This window comes from Carya illinoinensis, chromosome 11, assembly GCF_018687715.1.
Source record: "Carya illinoinensis cultivar Pawnee chromosome 11, C.illinoinensisPawnee_v1, whole genome shotgun sequence".
In the NCBI taxonomy this organism is placed as follows: domain Eukaryota; kingdom Viridiplantae; phylum Streptophyta; class Magnoliopsida; order Fagales; family Juglandaceae; genus Carya; species Carya illinoinensis.
In genome coordinates, this window is record NC_056762.1 from 41455228 (window position 1) to 41470834 (window position 15607).

A 15607-nucleotide genomic window follows, 5' to 3' on the forward strand; every position below is an offset into this window, starting at 1 on the left:
CCTGCTATATAGGAAACAATTAACAAGAAGTTGGCTGACGGCCTGAGCTGGATATATTATGACACTTTTGTCTTTGATGATACGGACCAAACACCCATGCATTTCAACAGAGACATTACGACCGGGTCCATATGCCTAGCTAGCTATTTCATCTTCTACATCACAATTAAAGCATTGATGATATGAAATTTTAACCACCACCACCCCCAAGGCAGTACTTGATCTAGCTGTCCCTGTGGAGAATGACTAGTACTCATGTAGCAGATCCGAATAATTGGATTCTTCATCCAACTATATTGGTTGAGTACTTAAAATATCTCCCGAATCATGTGGATCACGATTTGGCATCATGTTCTGCATGCAACCACCTCTAATCAATCGATTAAAAAAGTATTGCATCTGATTTTGAGTAATTTTGGATCAAGTTTAATTCTAAACAATAATGTACTATGTCATGTTGGTTTGAAGAGTTATTCTAATCAGTAACCTTACATGCACCCTACACTTATTGACGTGAGTCTTTATTCTTTTTTCCTTAGAAAATCATGTACGTATAGTGTAGAACTGTTAAGTGGAATTTTTCTTTAGGATTTGGATGTAACAATATATATCATATTATAAGCTGGTTTCGGAATATCTTAGGATTTACATGGGACTTGTAGGTTATGCTTCGACATTAACTGCTATAATATAAATGCACCAAAAAAAAATATGAACAGAAAAGTTGCTATATCATGATCATCAATAAACATTAATAGTTATGAGTAGGAGTTAAAATCGTAGTAAAAGCCTTTTCTTTTTCTTTTCTTTTTCTCCTTTTAGTACTGTATAGAGAAAAATCTCAGAACTATATATGGATTTTAGCTCCACTAAAAGAAAATTAATAACCTTTATGATTAATTCGATGGTATTTGATCTGTACGTAGAATTCACTAGGCTAGCTAGAGATCGTTCGGCTATCCGTGGAGATATATATATATATATATATATATATATTCGTTCGACTTGAGATCGTTCGATTTTCAAGCCTTCAAGGTAACCCGGCCGGGTTTTGTCATGGGCTGGCTGCTTCACTCGCACGGTACGTAATGATCTTCTTCTTCTTCTTCCACACAGGTTTCTTTTCGAACGTGCAGAACAAATTAAGCATTCACCGGGTTGAGATAGAACGTGCTAATATAATTATACGCATGAGTTAGTCAGAGGCTGATCGATCAGAGAATTAATTAAAGCAACATTAATCCAATTTTGAAAATCGCACTCTGTACGTACTGACGATCTTTTTGAGAAAATGGACTCCATAGCAATGATTTATACGAATTTTAAACAAACAAACAAGCTTCGTGGAGTCTTATTGTTAAAAAATAGATTTCATTACAAAAAATATATAAAAATAAAAAAATTAGTTTTCTTTTATTAAAATCTTTTTTTTTTTTTTTATAAAAATTTTATGCAAAACTTATCTAATCAAAATTTCTACCTAGCATTACTTCTCAATATTAACTAATCTACTTGCAGTTGGACGTTCAGGTCGAATATCGAAATGGGTTGAAGACCCCCACACATCTTAGAAGCGCGCTAGCTAGCTAGCACAGCTCCCTCCCATGCGTGAAGGCCGAGGCAAATGCACTTAAGTATTGTATTCGATCGAAATCTATTCATGGAAAATCATCATGTACGTACTTTCCTAGCCAATTCTATGAATCATATATGTAATTAAGGAGAAACTTAATTATCTCAATTACTTCGGAAGCATATACATATACATATATATATATATATATATATTTTATTTAGTCCCAAAAAAACTGTTGGTTTTTTTCAATTAGGAGCTAGTGTTAACTGTACATGATGATATATGTACCGTATCGAAAATATTTTAAAAATTACTGTTTTCAAATTATATAATATATCACGAAGAGTATATATAATTTTAACATTAATTAATTAAGAGCTAGGTTGTTATAATGGGTGGTATACCGTATCTATGTATAGGAACGACTTTAATTTGACGCCCTAACTTTCCTAGAAAGCAAGTCCTGATGGAATTCTTTGGGAAAAGCGTGCCCAAAATCAAAGCGAGACCATTTCAGGAGTGTGAATGCGGGGAAAATTGATACGACTATATACGTACGTTAATGTTTCGTGGCCAATGATCAGCACTTTCGGGCCTTCGGCTCAATTTTCCACTAAGGAGAAAAAAAGGTGGGAAAACGTTAAGTTTGGTACATACGCTGCATGTGGCAAACCCGAAAGTTTACCCCATGCACCTTGATCATCTTTTTCTTAATTTGAAAAGACCGAATTTCTGAGATTTTTAATCAAGCCTAGCTAGCCTGCGCGCAGGAAGCTTCATCTTATCATGTGCAAGGATTAGGTTTTGTTAGACTAATTGTTGGCTAAGTATTTATATATAATTAGGTTGATTAGAATATATTATATTAATATTAGATGCATGCGCCAAAGGTAAGGTTGTTATTCTCATTCATTCTATAACTAATTTGATTGCGAAAACAGCCCATTCTATAGTGGAATTTGTCCCCCGGTCCCAAATGTTTTCAAAATTGAATAAAAATTAGATTTTAAAAGGCACTTTTATATAAAGGTAGATCACTATTATATAATATTTAATTTTAGCCCCCTCACTTTTTTTTTTTCTTTTTTTTTTAAAAAAAAACTTTGAACCCCCAAACTAGATTTTTTGGTTCCGCCCCGGTGGATCGATGATCGTTCGAGGTACAAGCTTGGAAAGTCTACAGGAAATCCCCTTCGAGCTAGCTAGCTAGGAAGATGAACGTATATTTTTGGCAAATACCCTTCAACGTGATCAAGTTTCAAAGTCTCAAACAGTTTAAATATTTTTTGACGCAGATTTGAGGAACCAATATTTATATTAAACCAAAAAATGACGAGTACGTAGGACATGGCGCAATATAATTCTGTCCCCTTTTTGAACGTTGGATTTTCATGCATGGATCAAGCATGCAAATTAATATATACAAAGTGATGGTCAGGATAGTTAAAAACAAAGAGGCTGCTAGCTAGCTAGATTTTAACATGACATAATCACTTAATATATATCATTTAATTTATATTCTGAAAGAATTGTAGGCTTTTCTTAATCATCAATATCGCATGGCATGGGTTCCATCATCATTATAAATAAACTTATATAACATTAATTATCCTATATATCTTAAAACTTTATTTTAATTTTTTTTTCCACAATGCACTAAGGCATTTATTTATATATAATTTTTGGGACCTTGCTCTTTGAGGGGTCTTAAGCAACTGCTTAATGGTCTAAACATTCATTGAACCGGCACGGGGTTGGTGCAAGCATGCATGGTGTGAGATATGTGAAACATGCATGCTGTTTTTAGAAAGTTGATGGTGACTTATGTACTGGCTTTTATACAGTCATGTAAAGATACGGAAATCAAAATAGATCTGGAAAAGAAAAGTGCTGAGCTTGGCATCATGGATGGACCTCGCTTGGAACTTTGGTCCCTGGGCATGTTTTTCGCACATATGATATATCAAATTAATCCCACAGCGAGAGAGCTGCGGTTGTTGTCTCGGTCAATCTCCCTGTACGTCTTGGGAAAGGAGCAGTGATAATACACGTTGTAGGTAAAACATTAAAAAAGGCTTAGCTTTCTTGCGAGCGAAGCCAAGAAATGATCAGCTTTTTCCGCCGAAATCATATTTTATTATTACATTTGGTCTCTTCATGTTGTTCGAATCAAATTCAGGACCCAATGAAAACGGATTAACCCCTGATCACCACGTATTTTTCGATCCTTCGTGTTCACTAGATCTAACGTTTGTATTCAAACAGTCAAAGAAAACGTTTTGTTACATCAATATGCAGTAAAAATCATAGTATTCCTTATTTTGTGTTATGAAATAAACGATAATTCAGTCCAAGGCAGTCGCTTTGAACTTATATATGTCTAAATTAAATTCCAAACAATCGAGGCAGCACTGAATTCCGAAATTCGCCGGCTGTCTGTGTCTTTCACAATATTAGTATATTCGATATCGACATTTACAAGATTAATTAGTATACTCGACATTTACGTAGAAATTAAATGGAATTTTGTCGGGAGAAAGTGGCCCCGGCCCGGTTGATGTAGCAAAGAAGGCGGCGTGGGTGGGGGTGGAGAGAGAGAGAGAGAGAGAGAGAGAGAGAGAGAGAGAGAGAGAGAGAGAGAGAGAGAGAGATGCAGAGAAAGAAATAGTCAATGAACGTGTTTGAAGGTCTATTTTCTCAGAGGTGGTCAAAAAAATTTGTTCATTTCCTCTCCTGTCAAATCAAATATGCGAACATTGTTTTGTCAAAATCAACTCAAGAAGTAAAAATTTCAATTAAAAGTTGAAGATTCCAACTTTTCATAGACTGTAGAAATATCACGAAAGTTGATCGATTAATAGTGGCCTCTAATCTATATTTAAGGCAATGCAAACCAAAAATACCCAATACACAATTCTCATATATAACAGCACAAACTAGGCAAGAGATCGAAGCTCATATACAATACAAGCACTCGGCCTATTACCAAACTAGGAAAGAAAAGCTAATATTATAGATCAGAGAAACCATGCAACGCTCTTCTTTCCAGTTGGCTAAACGTGCCATTAAACCGGCCTGTGATGTTTTCATTAACCATAGAGGGATTGACACAAAGCGAACGGTAGCCACTTTGCTCTATGATCATCTTTCCCGGCACAACCTAAGTCCTTTCTTGGACAACAAGAACATGAAGCCTGGAGACAAACTGTTCGAAAAGATCGACAGTGCTATTCATAGCTGCAAGATAGGTGTGGCTGTTTTTTCACCTAATTACTGTAAGTCTTATTTTTGTCTTCACGAACTGGCTCTTTTCATGGAGTCCAAGAAGAAGGTTATTCCAATCTTTTGCGACGTTAAGCCATCTCAACTTCGCGTTCCAATTGATGGACTATGTGCGGAGAAGGATCAGCTTCGGAGGTTTAGCTTGGCTGTCGAAGAGGCCAAGCAAACCGTTGGCATTAGTTTCGATTCATTCAAGGGGTAAGAATTTATTCTTTTGTTTTCAGCATTAATTGCACTTTTTTTTTTTTTGCACGCATGCAGATCGAAGCTGTTGATCTAGTTCGTCCATTTCATTTTCTAAAGTAAATTTTACTGATTTTATTCAACATATATCAGACACGATGTATCTGCATTCCTCTGATAATATAGGCATGAAGATCTGATTAATTAGTATTCATCCATTCGATTTCTGTTCATGCGCTTGCAGGAACTTTGCAGATGTTGTAAGAAGTGCTTCTGAAACTGTGATCAAGACCTTGATAGAGCTTGAGAATGAAGAGCAGATGAAACTTCGGAAACGATCTCAATCCTCCTGATAACGACACCGCAGGGAAATGATCATTCCTCGTCAATCCTATTAATAATTCATGGTTCTGCGTCAATTTTTTGTTGAATATCTTTTTTTTTTTTTCCAAATTCTTCATTTATTCATTCTTAAAGAGAGCACTAATTCGGATGTAATCACACAAACACGGCAAATTCTTTCAATTTGCATCGATCATAGAAAATAAAACAAATAATTAGAAACGGAATAAGAATGCAGAACTTCATCCTTGTTCATGATTTCAGTACATTGTTGTCAAATTGATGTCCATTTTTTATAGCTGAATAAAAATGTATCGATCGAACAATACAAGTTGTACGTTGTTAATCTTTAATAATATATCCCCGGCCAGTTTTGTTTTTCTATTTCTGATCTTTCTTAACATTTCTGAATACACTTTTTTTGTTTCTTGCCCTTGGAATCAACAGAAGGATGTTGCTAGCTACCAAGAGCTAACGTGATCGATCGAATAATATAATAAGAGGCGCGATTAATTATTAACAAGATATTCGAGAAGAGCCAAGGATACCTACCAGCTTAATGTGACATTACATGCAGCTAACTAGCACGTACCATGTCAGAATTTAAATTAAGATGAATAACATATATGTGTCTCGAAGCCATGCACGTACAATATAGATTTCTAGGATAAATATTGTAGGAAGTTGACTTGACAGATCTAGACCCCCACGTACAATATAATCCGTTGGCTTTGGAGATCCACGGCCTGATCGATCATCTGTATGAACTCATGGTGCATGGGGATCAAGGGGTGTACACGAACCACCCAAACCGACCGTAAACCGATCAGACCGACTGCCAGAGTATGGAACCGGCAAAAAACCAGTTAGCGGGTGAGAGGAATTGAAGAAAAACCGATATTGGTGGTTTGGTGCCGATTTAAACCCCTGAGAAACCGTTGAACTGACCGATTCAATCTATTTATATATATTCTTTGGAATATTTGTATATAAAATACCGGTGTTTCACTTAAATGAGTGAAACAATATCATTTTAGAGTCTGGAAGTTAAAAATATATATAATAAAATGACGGAAGCCATTTCAAAATGAATTAATAATCCCCCCCTCTTCTTCTTTCTTGCATCGTTTTCTTCCTCTTTGCAACTTTCTTCTTCTTCCATGGCAGACGACAGCACAAGGCTTCTTCTTTTTTCCTCAATTCCTCCTCTTTCACATAAGATGCCGATGGTAGACCAAAGACCACACCGATGCACGTTGAGACCGATATGATCAATTTTCTCTCTCCAAACTCACGGTTTTGACCGGTTCAATGCACTCATGGCTAATGTCACTGGTGTCTCAATTTGGAGCTGAAACCAACGCCGAACCCATCAGTGTATAACCTTATGGAGATTCATCATATTGTGGGTCCATAGACCCTAATCAATTAATAGTCATGCATCATTTAGATCGAGGGCCATGTCGATCTCTTTGACCCACGGATGGCAATTCATGAATTTCTCCATTATGGAAGGAATAAGCCTAGACGTGGTTATTGTAGTAATGATCATCATTGTTATCTTTCTTTCTTATCTTTTTTTTTCTTTTTTTTTGTTGGATAAGAATCATAACTTCCATAAAGAAAATGAGATTATAGACATTTATCAAGCCAAAGTACTTGAGAAAGAAAATCTAAAATACAATTTGATCACATAGTGATATTATGGTTTTCTTTTAATTTGCTAAGAAAGAAACCTTTTAATTTATATTTTTTTATAGCAAATGTACGTGGCATCCTAATTAATATAAGATGCATGCACTGCAAAATCAATTTGATAAAAAATTAGAAAAAACTGCAATATCGCAACACTCGTCTACAAATAATTGGAGAGGGGATTAGTGATCAGGAGTAGGGGTGTTCAACCGGGTTTCGGACTGGGTATCCGGGTATACCCAGGCTGGAACCCGGATTCAAAATCCAGACCGGGTTCCGGCCCGGGAATACCGGGTTATGACCCGGTCTGAAATCCGGATTGATCCGAATTTTAACAACCTGGAAATTCGGGTTCCGGATAAAACCCAGTTTTTTTTTTTTTTAATTGAAATCATTCTGTTATTAATTTTTTATGTTGAAAAAATGTTTATAAAAATATCCAATATTTTATTGCAACTTTTTCAAGAAATATTGTTGAATGCAATTTTTTTTGTTGTTATATAAAAGCTTATATTTTATATCATTTTGTCCATGATGATAAAAATATCAACTAATTATAGTTAACACATACATATAAGTTATCGCTTTAAACAACTAATTAACCTAAAAAGAAAAAAAAAATCCACTAAATATTACATTGTTTGAACTGATTTGCTTAAAATATTACAAAACACATACATTATTTTAATTAAATTCCAATACACAACACAAACAGGAACTAATTTGGTGAGAACATTCATTGCACTTGTCTCTTTATGCATCGCCACCAAAGTGAAGAAAACAAAAGCCATGGGAAAAGAAAAACATCAAAGCCAGCAATTAAACAATGGAAAAATGGACGTAAAGGGATCCATCCAACCCTCACTGAAGCTCCTTAAGTGTTCTGAAGAACGATCTGGTCAGTTCTATTCTTGTCCTTTGTAACTTCAACTGCTGCTCTCTGATTACTCTCTGCCCCAGAATGATTCATTTCAAAAACACAATAAGGACATCAATGGGAAGAAACAAGAAGACAAAATTCTCTCCAAAACAAAACCTGAAAGTAGAGTCCCAAACCCTAAGATAAACTACTTATGAGGGCAATAGAAAATGGCTCACAGAAGCAGTTGAGACCCTGAGCTTTCCCCCTTACTGCTTTCTTGGGACTCACCAATTTTCTTGTGCATTGAAACCAAAAACCCAACAACCAATTTACTTGGACTACAAATTAACAACTCATCCAAAAAAAAAAAAAAAAAATAGCAGTGCAAGACAAAATTGACAGATGAATCCTTTAATCAATTTGCACCCTACTTCCAAATCTTCTATAAAACCCCAAATTATACGGAAGTAAATGAAAAAAAAAATCCCAACTTTTCGTACATTTTTACATAATCATAAGAGTTTTGAATCAAATAACAACAAGATGGAATGAATTTGTGAAGTTGCCCTTCAGGTTTAGATCCCACCAAGAGAAAATAAATGGAATCTACACAGAACACTAAAGCGCAATCACAAGAAAGAACAAAAAAAATTGCATCTAATTGTTTCACAAACCCAATGACCTATAATAATGCTTTTCAAATAGGTCCTCTATAATGCTTTTCTGGCTAACTACTGATCCCAGGTCCTATATTCACAGGGCATATGTGCCTTGCACATAGCCCATTTACTAGTATATTATAAAGTATCTATTTTGTCAAAATTAAATAGCTTAATAAGAAGGTTGAACTCACTCAAACAAGTCTTGACCATCCATTACTAACTTGATATCAACTCATATACAACCCCACTGAGGAATCATGTCTACGAATTTGTAGCAGACTTTTTCCTCCAAATTATTTAGTAAATAATAAAGCACGTACGAGATGATCGATTGAGAAACATACCCAAATTAATAAAGTAACAACAGGAAAAAAAACCCTAAAATATCTTAACAAGGATGCAATAGATCTGGCATGAACAAAAGCTACACAAGCCGTAGTAGAGAACAAAAGCTAAATATATCCAAATCGACAAAAAGGACCCAAATCACAGAGAACAAACCTTTAGGTCACGAGGATGACGGCGATGGCAAGGGATTCGGCACTCAAAACAAAGGGATCATCTTCTTCCCATATATGCTTTCCTTTCCATCAAGAAATCAACGAGATAGTGAAAAACTCAGGGGGGGACACGGTGATGGATAGGGTTCCAAAGCTAGATTTCATGTGAGAGAGAGAGAGAGAGAGAAGGTGGGAGAGAGAGAGAGAGAGAGAGAGAGAGAGAGAGAGAGAGAGAGAGAGAGAAAGGGGTGGTCGGGACTCGAGGGGGGGAGACGGGATACTTGTGACACTGCGGCGGCTAGGGTTTATTAGCTCCTTTCGCTTGATAGAAAGACAGAGAGAGAGAATCGGGACTGGGACGCTTGATCGGGGACCGGGGGGGAGTTTTCCCTCTTTTATACAAACCCGATTGTACCGGGTATTAAATACGGAACCTGGGTTTCATACCCGGGTCAGGACCGGATGTACCGGTTATTATCATTGCGGGTTTCGGCCCGGATTTGACCTGGGCCGAAAACCGGAACCGGAATCCGGTTATCCGAATTTCCGGTCCAGGCCGAATTTTATCCGGCCCGTATGAACAGCCTTAACACTACAACATTTTGGGGTTTATTCCACAGAGGAGATTAGTCGGAAAAAGCTAGGATTAAGTGGCGAATACTTTTTTTCCACAAAAATTTTTTTTCATGGGAAAAGATACATTTTTTCCACGAATCCTAGCTTGTGGAAAAAACTAGTTTGACCCATGGCAAAAGCTGTTTAGATTTAAGCCATTATGGTCCTTTTAATTTATTTACCAACTAATCTTTTTGGTTGAAAATAATACAATTCTCACGATAATATTCATGGAAAATATGGTGGCATAAATTTTTTTGTGATGTATCTTGTTGTGCCAAAAACATGTTTGTAATAGACTTTGTGGTGCCAAAATGAATTATAGTTGTCAAAGTCCATCTTTTTCCCACCATCTTGTATGATTGCTAATGTTCATTTTTCATGAAAGTCTACAGTTTGGTGGCAAGTTACATTCATGGCAAAAGCTAAGATATTTTAGAAAAAAAAATGCGAAAGAGAGAGAGAGAGAGAGAGAGAGAGAGAGATTTAGCTGAAAATAATCATAACAAATAGTCTAATATAGGCTTAAATAAATATATTCCAACATTAGAGATCAAAATTGACACTTATAATAATTTAAAAATAAAATATTAGAAAAATTTACATTTGTTTTTACAAATTTATCAATTCCCAATACATTCAAGTTTTAGAAACTAATACCAAGTCATGCTTTACAAACTCATCTTTATCCAAACACTTCAAAATAATTTATCTTTATCCAACTCCATTCCATGCTCAAACATCAAGCAGTAGTTAATGGGGGTGGGACATGGGACAATGTGCTTGCAAGTCAAATTCCATGCAATTAAGTCATATGGCCTATATGAGTCTCCAATGATACTTAACAAACAAAGGGCATGCATGCATGTGAGGGGGGTCTTCCATTTTTAATAAGTATAGAAGCAATATATGTGACATGGAGGCCCTAGATTTGGTCTGAAAGGCAAGCATGCACGGATGTTTATAAAACAGAAAGCATAAGTAGGCAAGCTCAAAACTTACTCCTTCAAGCTTTTGACTTGGTATGAAATTGTGGGCTGGTTGTTCATTATCTCCACCAATTGTGTTGCATATTGCCTCCCCCATGACGAACAAGGTTACCAACCAATTCCTTAAATTCAATAAAACAAACACAATGATTAGACATCTTTATTAAGTTCCAATATGATGAAAAGCTTACAAGTGCAGTTTAGTATACATTTTTGCAAGACTTAGAAAATAATGGGCCAAGTCAAAGGTAACTTCTTATATGATTACCTGTTTTTTCAGTTGAGTACTAGGAGATAACTCATCCTTCTCATCTAGCATAGCACCTATTTGTTGCTTCATGAATGCGGGGTATCAATGTTATTGAACAATCTTCAAGTGAAGATTGTCTACAAATGGCAAGTTGGCAACTAGCAATAATTATCTATTTATGGGACAAGCACAATAAGCAAGCAATTAAATAGTTTTTCTTGCTTAAGCCCAAGGCCCACAAATAAATAAAACTCATTTGTATACCACCATTCTTACACATCTTCCATAGTTTATGATATCAAACTGCTTTATAGGACATGACATAAGATAAGATGATGCAAACAAACAACACAATAATGGAGCGAAAATTGTAGCAATGATAGATAGTAGATTCATCGACCTTGATTAGAAGTCTACTACACGGGAGAAGAACTTGTAGAAAGGGAACAAAGATTTTGGTAGCGAGTTCATTGATTACAGAATTTTCCTTCATTACAGAATTTCCAGTAATATTCATTGATTTCCTTATTACAACACTACATATACAGCATCAACTAGTAGCGGGTTCAAGACTTGAGAAAAGTAAACATCGCCCAAACATTTTTCACTTAAGTTACTAAATTGAATAGAACAAGTCAGTGACTAAATGAAAGAAAAAATAAATAACATAGTTGAAATCTGCTGCAACCTCGTAATAAAGATTGTGCCTGCAATAGATGATTCTATGCATTCCAACCAATAAAGTAAATATCTTCATGATGGCTAATCATAGGTCCAACCATTTTAACATAAAACATGATGGAGTAAAAGATTAACATACACATCAAAAAGGCGTAAATATATCAAGAAACCCACATCAAGTTCTACCAACTTCAAGTTCTACAAAAAAAAAATTAAGCAATAAATATAAGGATTAATTATCACAAACCCACTTCAAGTTCTACCTACTTGAGCAAAACTAAGTCTTTAGAACCAGCAATTATATTACAAAGAAAAACCAAAATAACGTAGAGGAGGACTTATAGGAAGTGAAGGGTGGGGCTTCAAAGGTGGCGGATCGGGGCTGGGGAATGGTGGTTTGGGTTGCTAAAGGGCCGGTAATGAAATGGTGAAAAGATGGTGGCCAATGGTGGTGGGGAGGATTTTGGGCCGCGGCTTGCAGCCGTTCGTGGAGGAGTTTGGCGACGTGAGAGGGGCTGAAAATAGAGGGGTGAGGTCGCCAGCTGATGGGAAAGAGAATGGGAGCAACGGCGACAGAAATGGGCGGCGCACGGCGGCGCAACAACCCACAACCCGAATGGGTTTTGCAGGCCATCGGGGAGGAGAGAGAGAGAGAGAGAGAGAGAGAGAGAGAGAGAGAGAGAGAGAGAGAGAGAGAGAGAGAGAGAGAGAGAGAGAGAGAGAGCGTGGGGAAGGGAGGTTGGGGTGGGGGAGGTCACCGGCGTGTGGGGGAGCTGGTGGGCCGGGCGGTGTCGCCGGACGAAGGCGGACGGCGTGGCTGGGTGGAGGATGGCAGATCGGGGGGATGGGTCGCGCAGTGCTGGAGGAGAAATAAGGAGAAAAAGAAGAAGAAAGAAGAAATAAGGAGAAAAAGAAGAACAAAGAACAAAGAACAAAGAAAAAGGAAAAATGAAAAAAGAAAAGGAGGGAAAAAAATTGAATGGAAAAAAATAAGGTGTAGTTTTTTTAATCTGGGTCTTAAAATAGATCTAATGAAAAAGATTTTATAATGATAAATTTAAATAATATAATTTAAATGCAGTGATTTAGTTATATAAAATAATAAAATCTATCAACTAGAAAATAATAATTAATAACAAGAAAGCACATCAAAATAATTTTTACAACTAAAAAAATCATAAAATAAATTCAGTGAGAAATCCGATAAATTTAAAACAAAATAATTAATATTTTAAATATCTGAAATAAATCTCGAAAAAAATTAAAGAAAGATAATCGACGTCAGGTGTGAGTGTGGGGTATACAGTAGGCTAATGTATAATATTCTTCTATTTAAAAATATGTAGAGATTTTTGTGGGGAGTAATATTTGTGAGAATTATTTATTTAGTAGTGGGAAAAAACAATAAGCCACGATGATGAAGGTATAAATCAAATAGTTTTTTGCGACGACTTTAATCTGGGGTAAAACGTCAATTTAACTCGTCACAATAATTATTTTTTCACTAAAGGTCTATATGTTGCCCATATTTATTATCCAAGAAACAAGTTGATCACAAAAACTACAGACGTGGTAAAGAAAAATCTTTTGCCATCAAACATTATCCACTTAGACAATTTCATGAAAAAATGCGTATGTTTATTTTCACCAATTATTTTAGTGGCAAAATGCCATTTTTTTCCACGACGGATATCCACAGAAAAAGAATTCGTGACAAAAGCCACAAAATATTGTAGTGTAATCAGGAGATAAATCTCAGGATAGATAAATTAACCCTCACATTGCTTATTAAAAAAATATAGAGTATTGTATAAAAAAAAAATTATAGAGTACCGATCACAAATTGTACTTATAGAGGAATAAATAATAATGAAACCACTACAACATGTTGTATCTTTTGCGATAAACCGTCACACACAAAAAATAAAACCGACGCTAAATACTTTCAGTGATGAAAAAAAATGTCGCCCAACCGATGATCATGAGAATACTTAATTAATACGTATCTCTACTTTCGGCTACGAAATAATTATTTTAATTTTTAAATATTTAGGTGGAAAAGAATCTCATGCCTTGAGGTCATTTATGTAACATTACTCTCATTCACGTTGTCGTCCAAAATACCGATTACCCAAAAAAAGGGAAAAAATTAATATTAATGGTTACAGAAGACGAAGCAGTGTGAATGTTGAAAATTTGAAAAATTAATATTAATTATTAATTTTTGGGTCCGCTATGTATATATATGAACCGCGTCTTTGTATAACATCAGCTAGCAGACTAGCAGTATATATTGATTGTCTGAACACATAAATAAAAGTACGTACGTATCATCAATCTATAAAGAATATAATTGGTAAGCAATCTTTTTGTATATAATTACCAAAGTACATTTATATATGACCAAGTCAGTCAAGGGACAACATAGGAACGCAAAGTACGTCTGGCTCTGCTGGGTGACCCAACATGTGATTTCCTCATGCATAAGGATATCAGGCCTTTGAGATCTGACCAGAAAAGATAACTGCAGCTGCTTTCAATCAAGATCAATTCAACCGAAAGTAACCCCTGAATCAAATATTAATTGTTTTTCAGACATAGAGTTGTCCCGTAATCACCACGTACAATTTTTAAAAGACAAACAGGAAAATGAAAAAAAGATTAAAGAAGCAAAGAAATCAAACAAAGTTTTGCCGTATGATGGACATAGCTGATAATTTAGCAGCATTCTCTAGCTAGCTAGCTAGATTGTTGCAATATCCTCTGCTGCGAGTGCGAGATCGTGACCACCCTGCATCGATCACGAGATAATGGCATCGATCGGCTATCGATCTGAGCTTGGCTAAGGGAGCTCCAGACTTTTCTCCAACTCCTCGATTGATCGAAAACATAGACATGCCCCCCGGCCTAGTGTCTCCGAGCTCCTCATATTGTTCATGTGAAATAGATACTACTAGACTTTGGTAAGGATCTGGTTTTGGTGTGTATACAGATATGGGTGGGTGTGGATTCAGAGCTAAATTAGGGAGAAAGAGGGAGTAGTGCTGTAGATTCGGTTCTTCTTCTTTGGGTGAGATTGATTGATCATAGATTGGTTATTCTTCTTAATTCTAAACCTAGCTAGATATAGTATGCTTGTGCAGAGAGTTGTTTGGAGCTAAAACTGCCAGTGAAGGAAAGAAGAAGAGTAAGGAAGATAGGCAGAGAAAGCAAAGGAAGGCGTGCCTCTCATAATCCGGAAAATGGCGTAGCCCATCACTTCTGTCAGCTCCCCGGCATATCTCATCAACATAGGCCGCAAATAAACTGCCCACAACCCCACTACTGCCATCGCTATCTCTACTCCCAAGCTCATCTTTTTTCTTTTCTCCTCTACACAATTTTTGTTTTTTGTTTTAATGTCATATGTATTTCCTCTTAAAATCAAAGCTGACCATGCACCCAGTATAGACACTGGCATCGTATTTTAGTGGGGGAAGGCAGCATATGTTATCTTCTCGACGTTTCATTTTTAGTTCTGTACTTTCCATTCCCAACTACCAGTCTTTGGTCTGGCAGTTGCCTTGCACTAGTGTTCCCTTTTTCTTTTTCTTTTTTTAAATTCGTACGAGCCCTGTTAAATAAAATAAAATAAAATAATTAGGGCGTGGAGTTCATGCCCATGCTGTACCGAAAGATTATAATCTTTATATGGGGACGGTGGGGACGATGCTTTCATTCACTGGCCTTTAATTAATCAACCGGTTGCTCTTTTGTCAAATTATGCTTCCTTTTCACACCGTCGAAGACTTTAACGTCCGGCCAACTTTACAAATTGAATTTATCATGAGTTGGACTACACAACTCCTACCAAACACTTAACAATCATATTACAAATTTAATATATGCAGACGACTAATGCTATATATAATCTTGAATCGTATAAATATTATATAATTATTTTGAAAAAAAATCTAATTTATTATTAAAA

General features: G+C 36.0%; 1 protein-coding gene across 1 annotated transcript; it reads left to right on the forward strand.

Annotated features, from left to right (window-relative positions):
* The first annotated feature begins 4512 nt into the window (after window positions 1-4512).
* On the forward strand, window positions 4513-5767 carry LOC122281134 (TIR-only protein-like). The gene is made up of 2 exons (XM_043092415.1): window positions 4513-5056; window positions 5286-5767. The coding sequence occupies exons 1-2, from the start codon at window positions 4605-4607 to the stop codon at window positions 5392-5394; spliced, it is 561 nt and encodes a 186-aa protein (XP_042948349.1). The 5' UTR covers window positions 4513-4604; the 3' UTR covers window positions 5395-5767.
* The last annotated feature ends 9840 nt before the right edge of the window (window positions 5768-15607 follow it).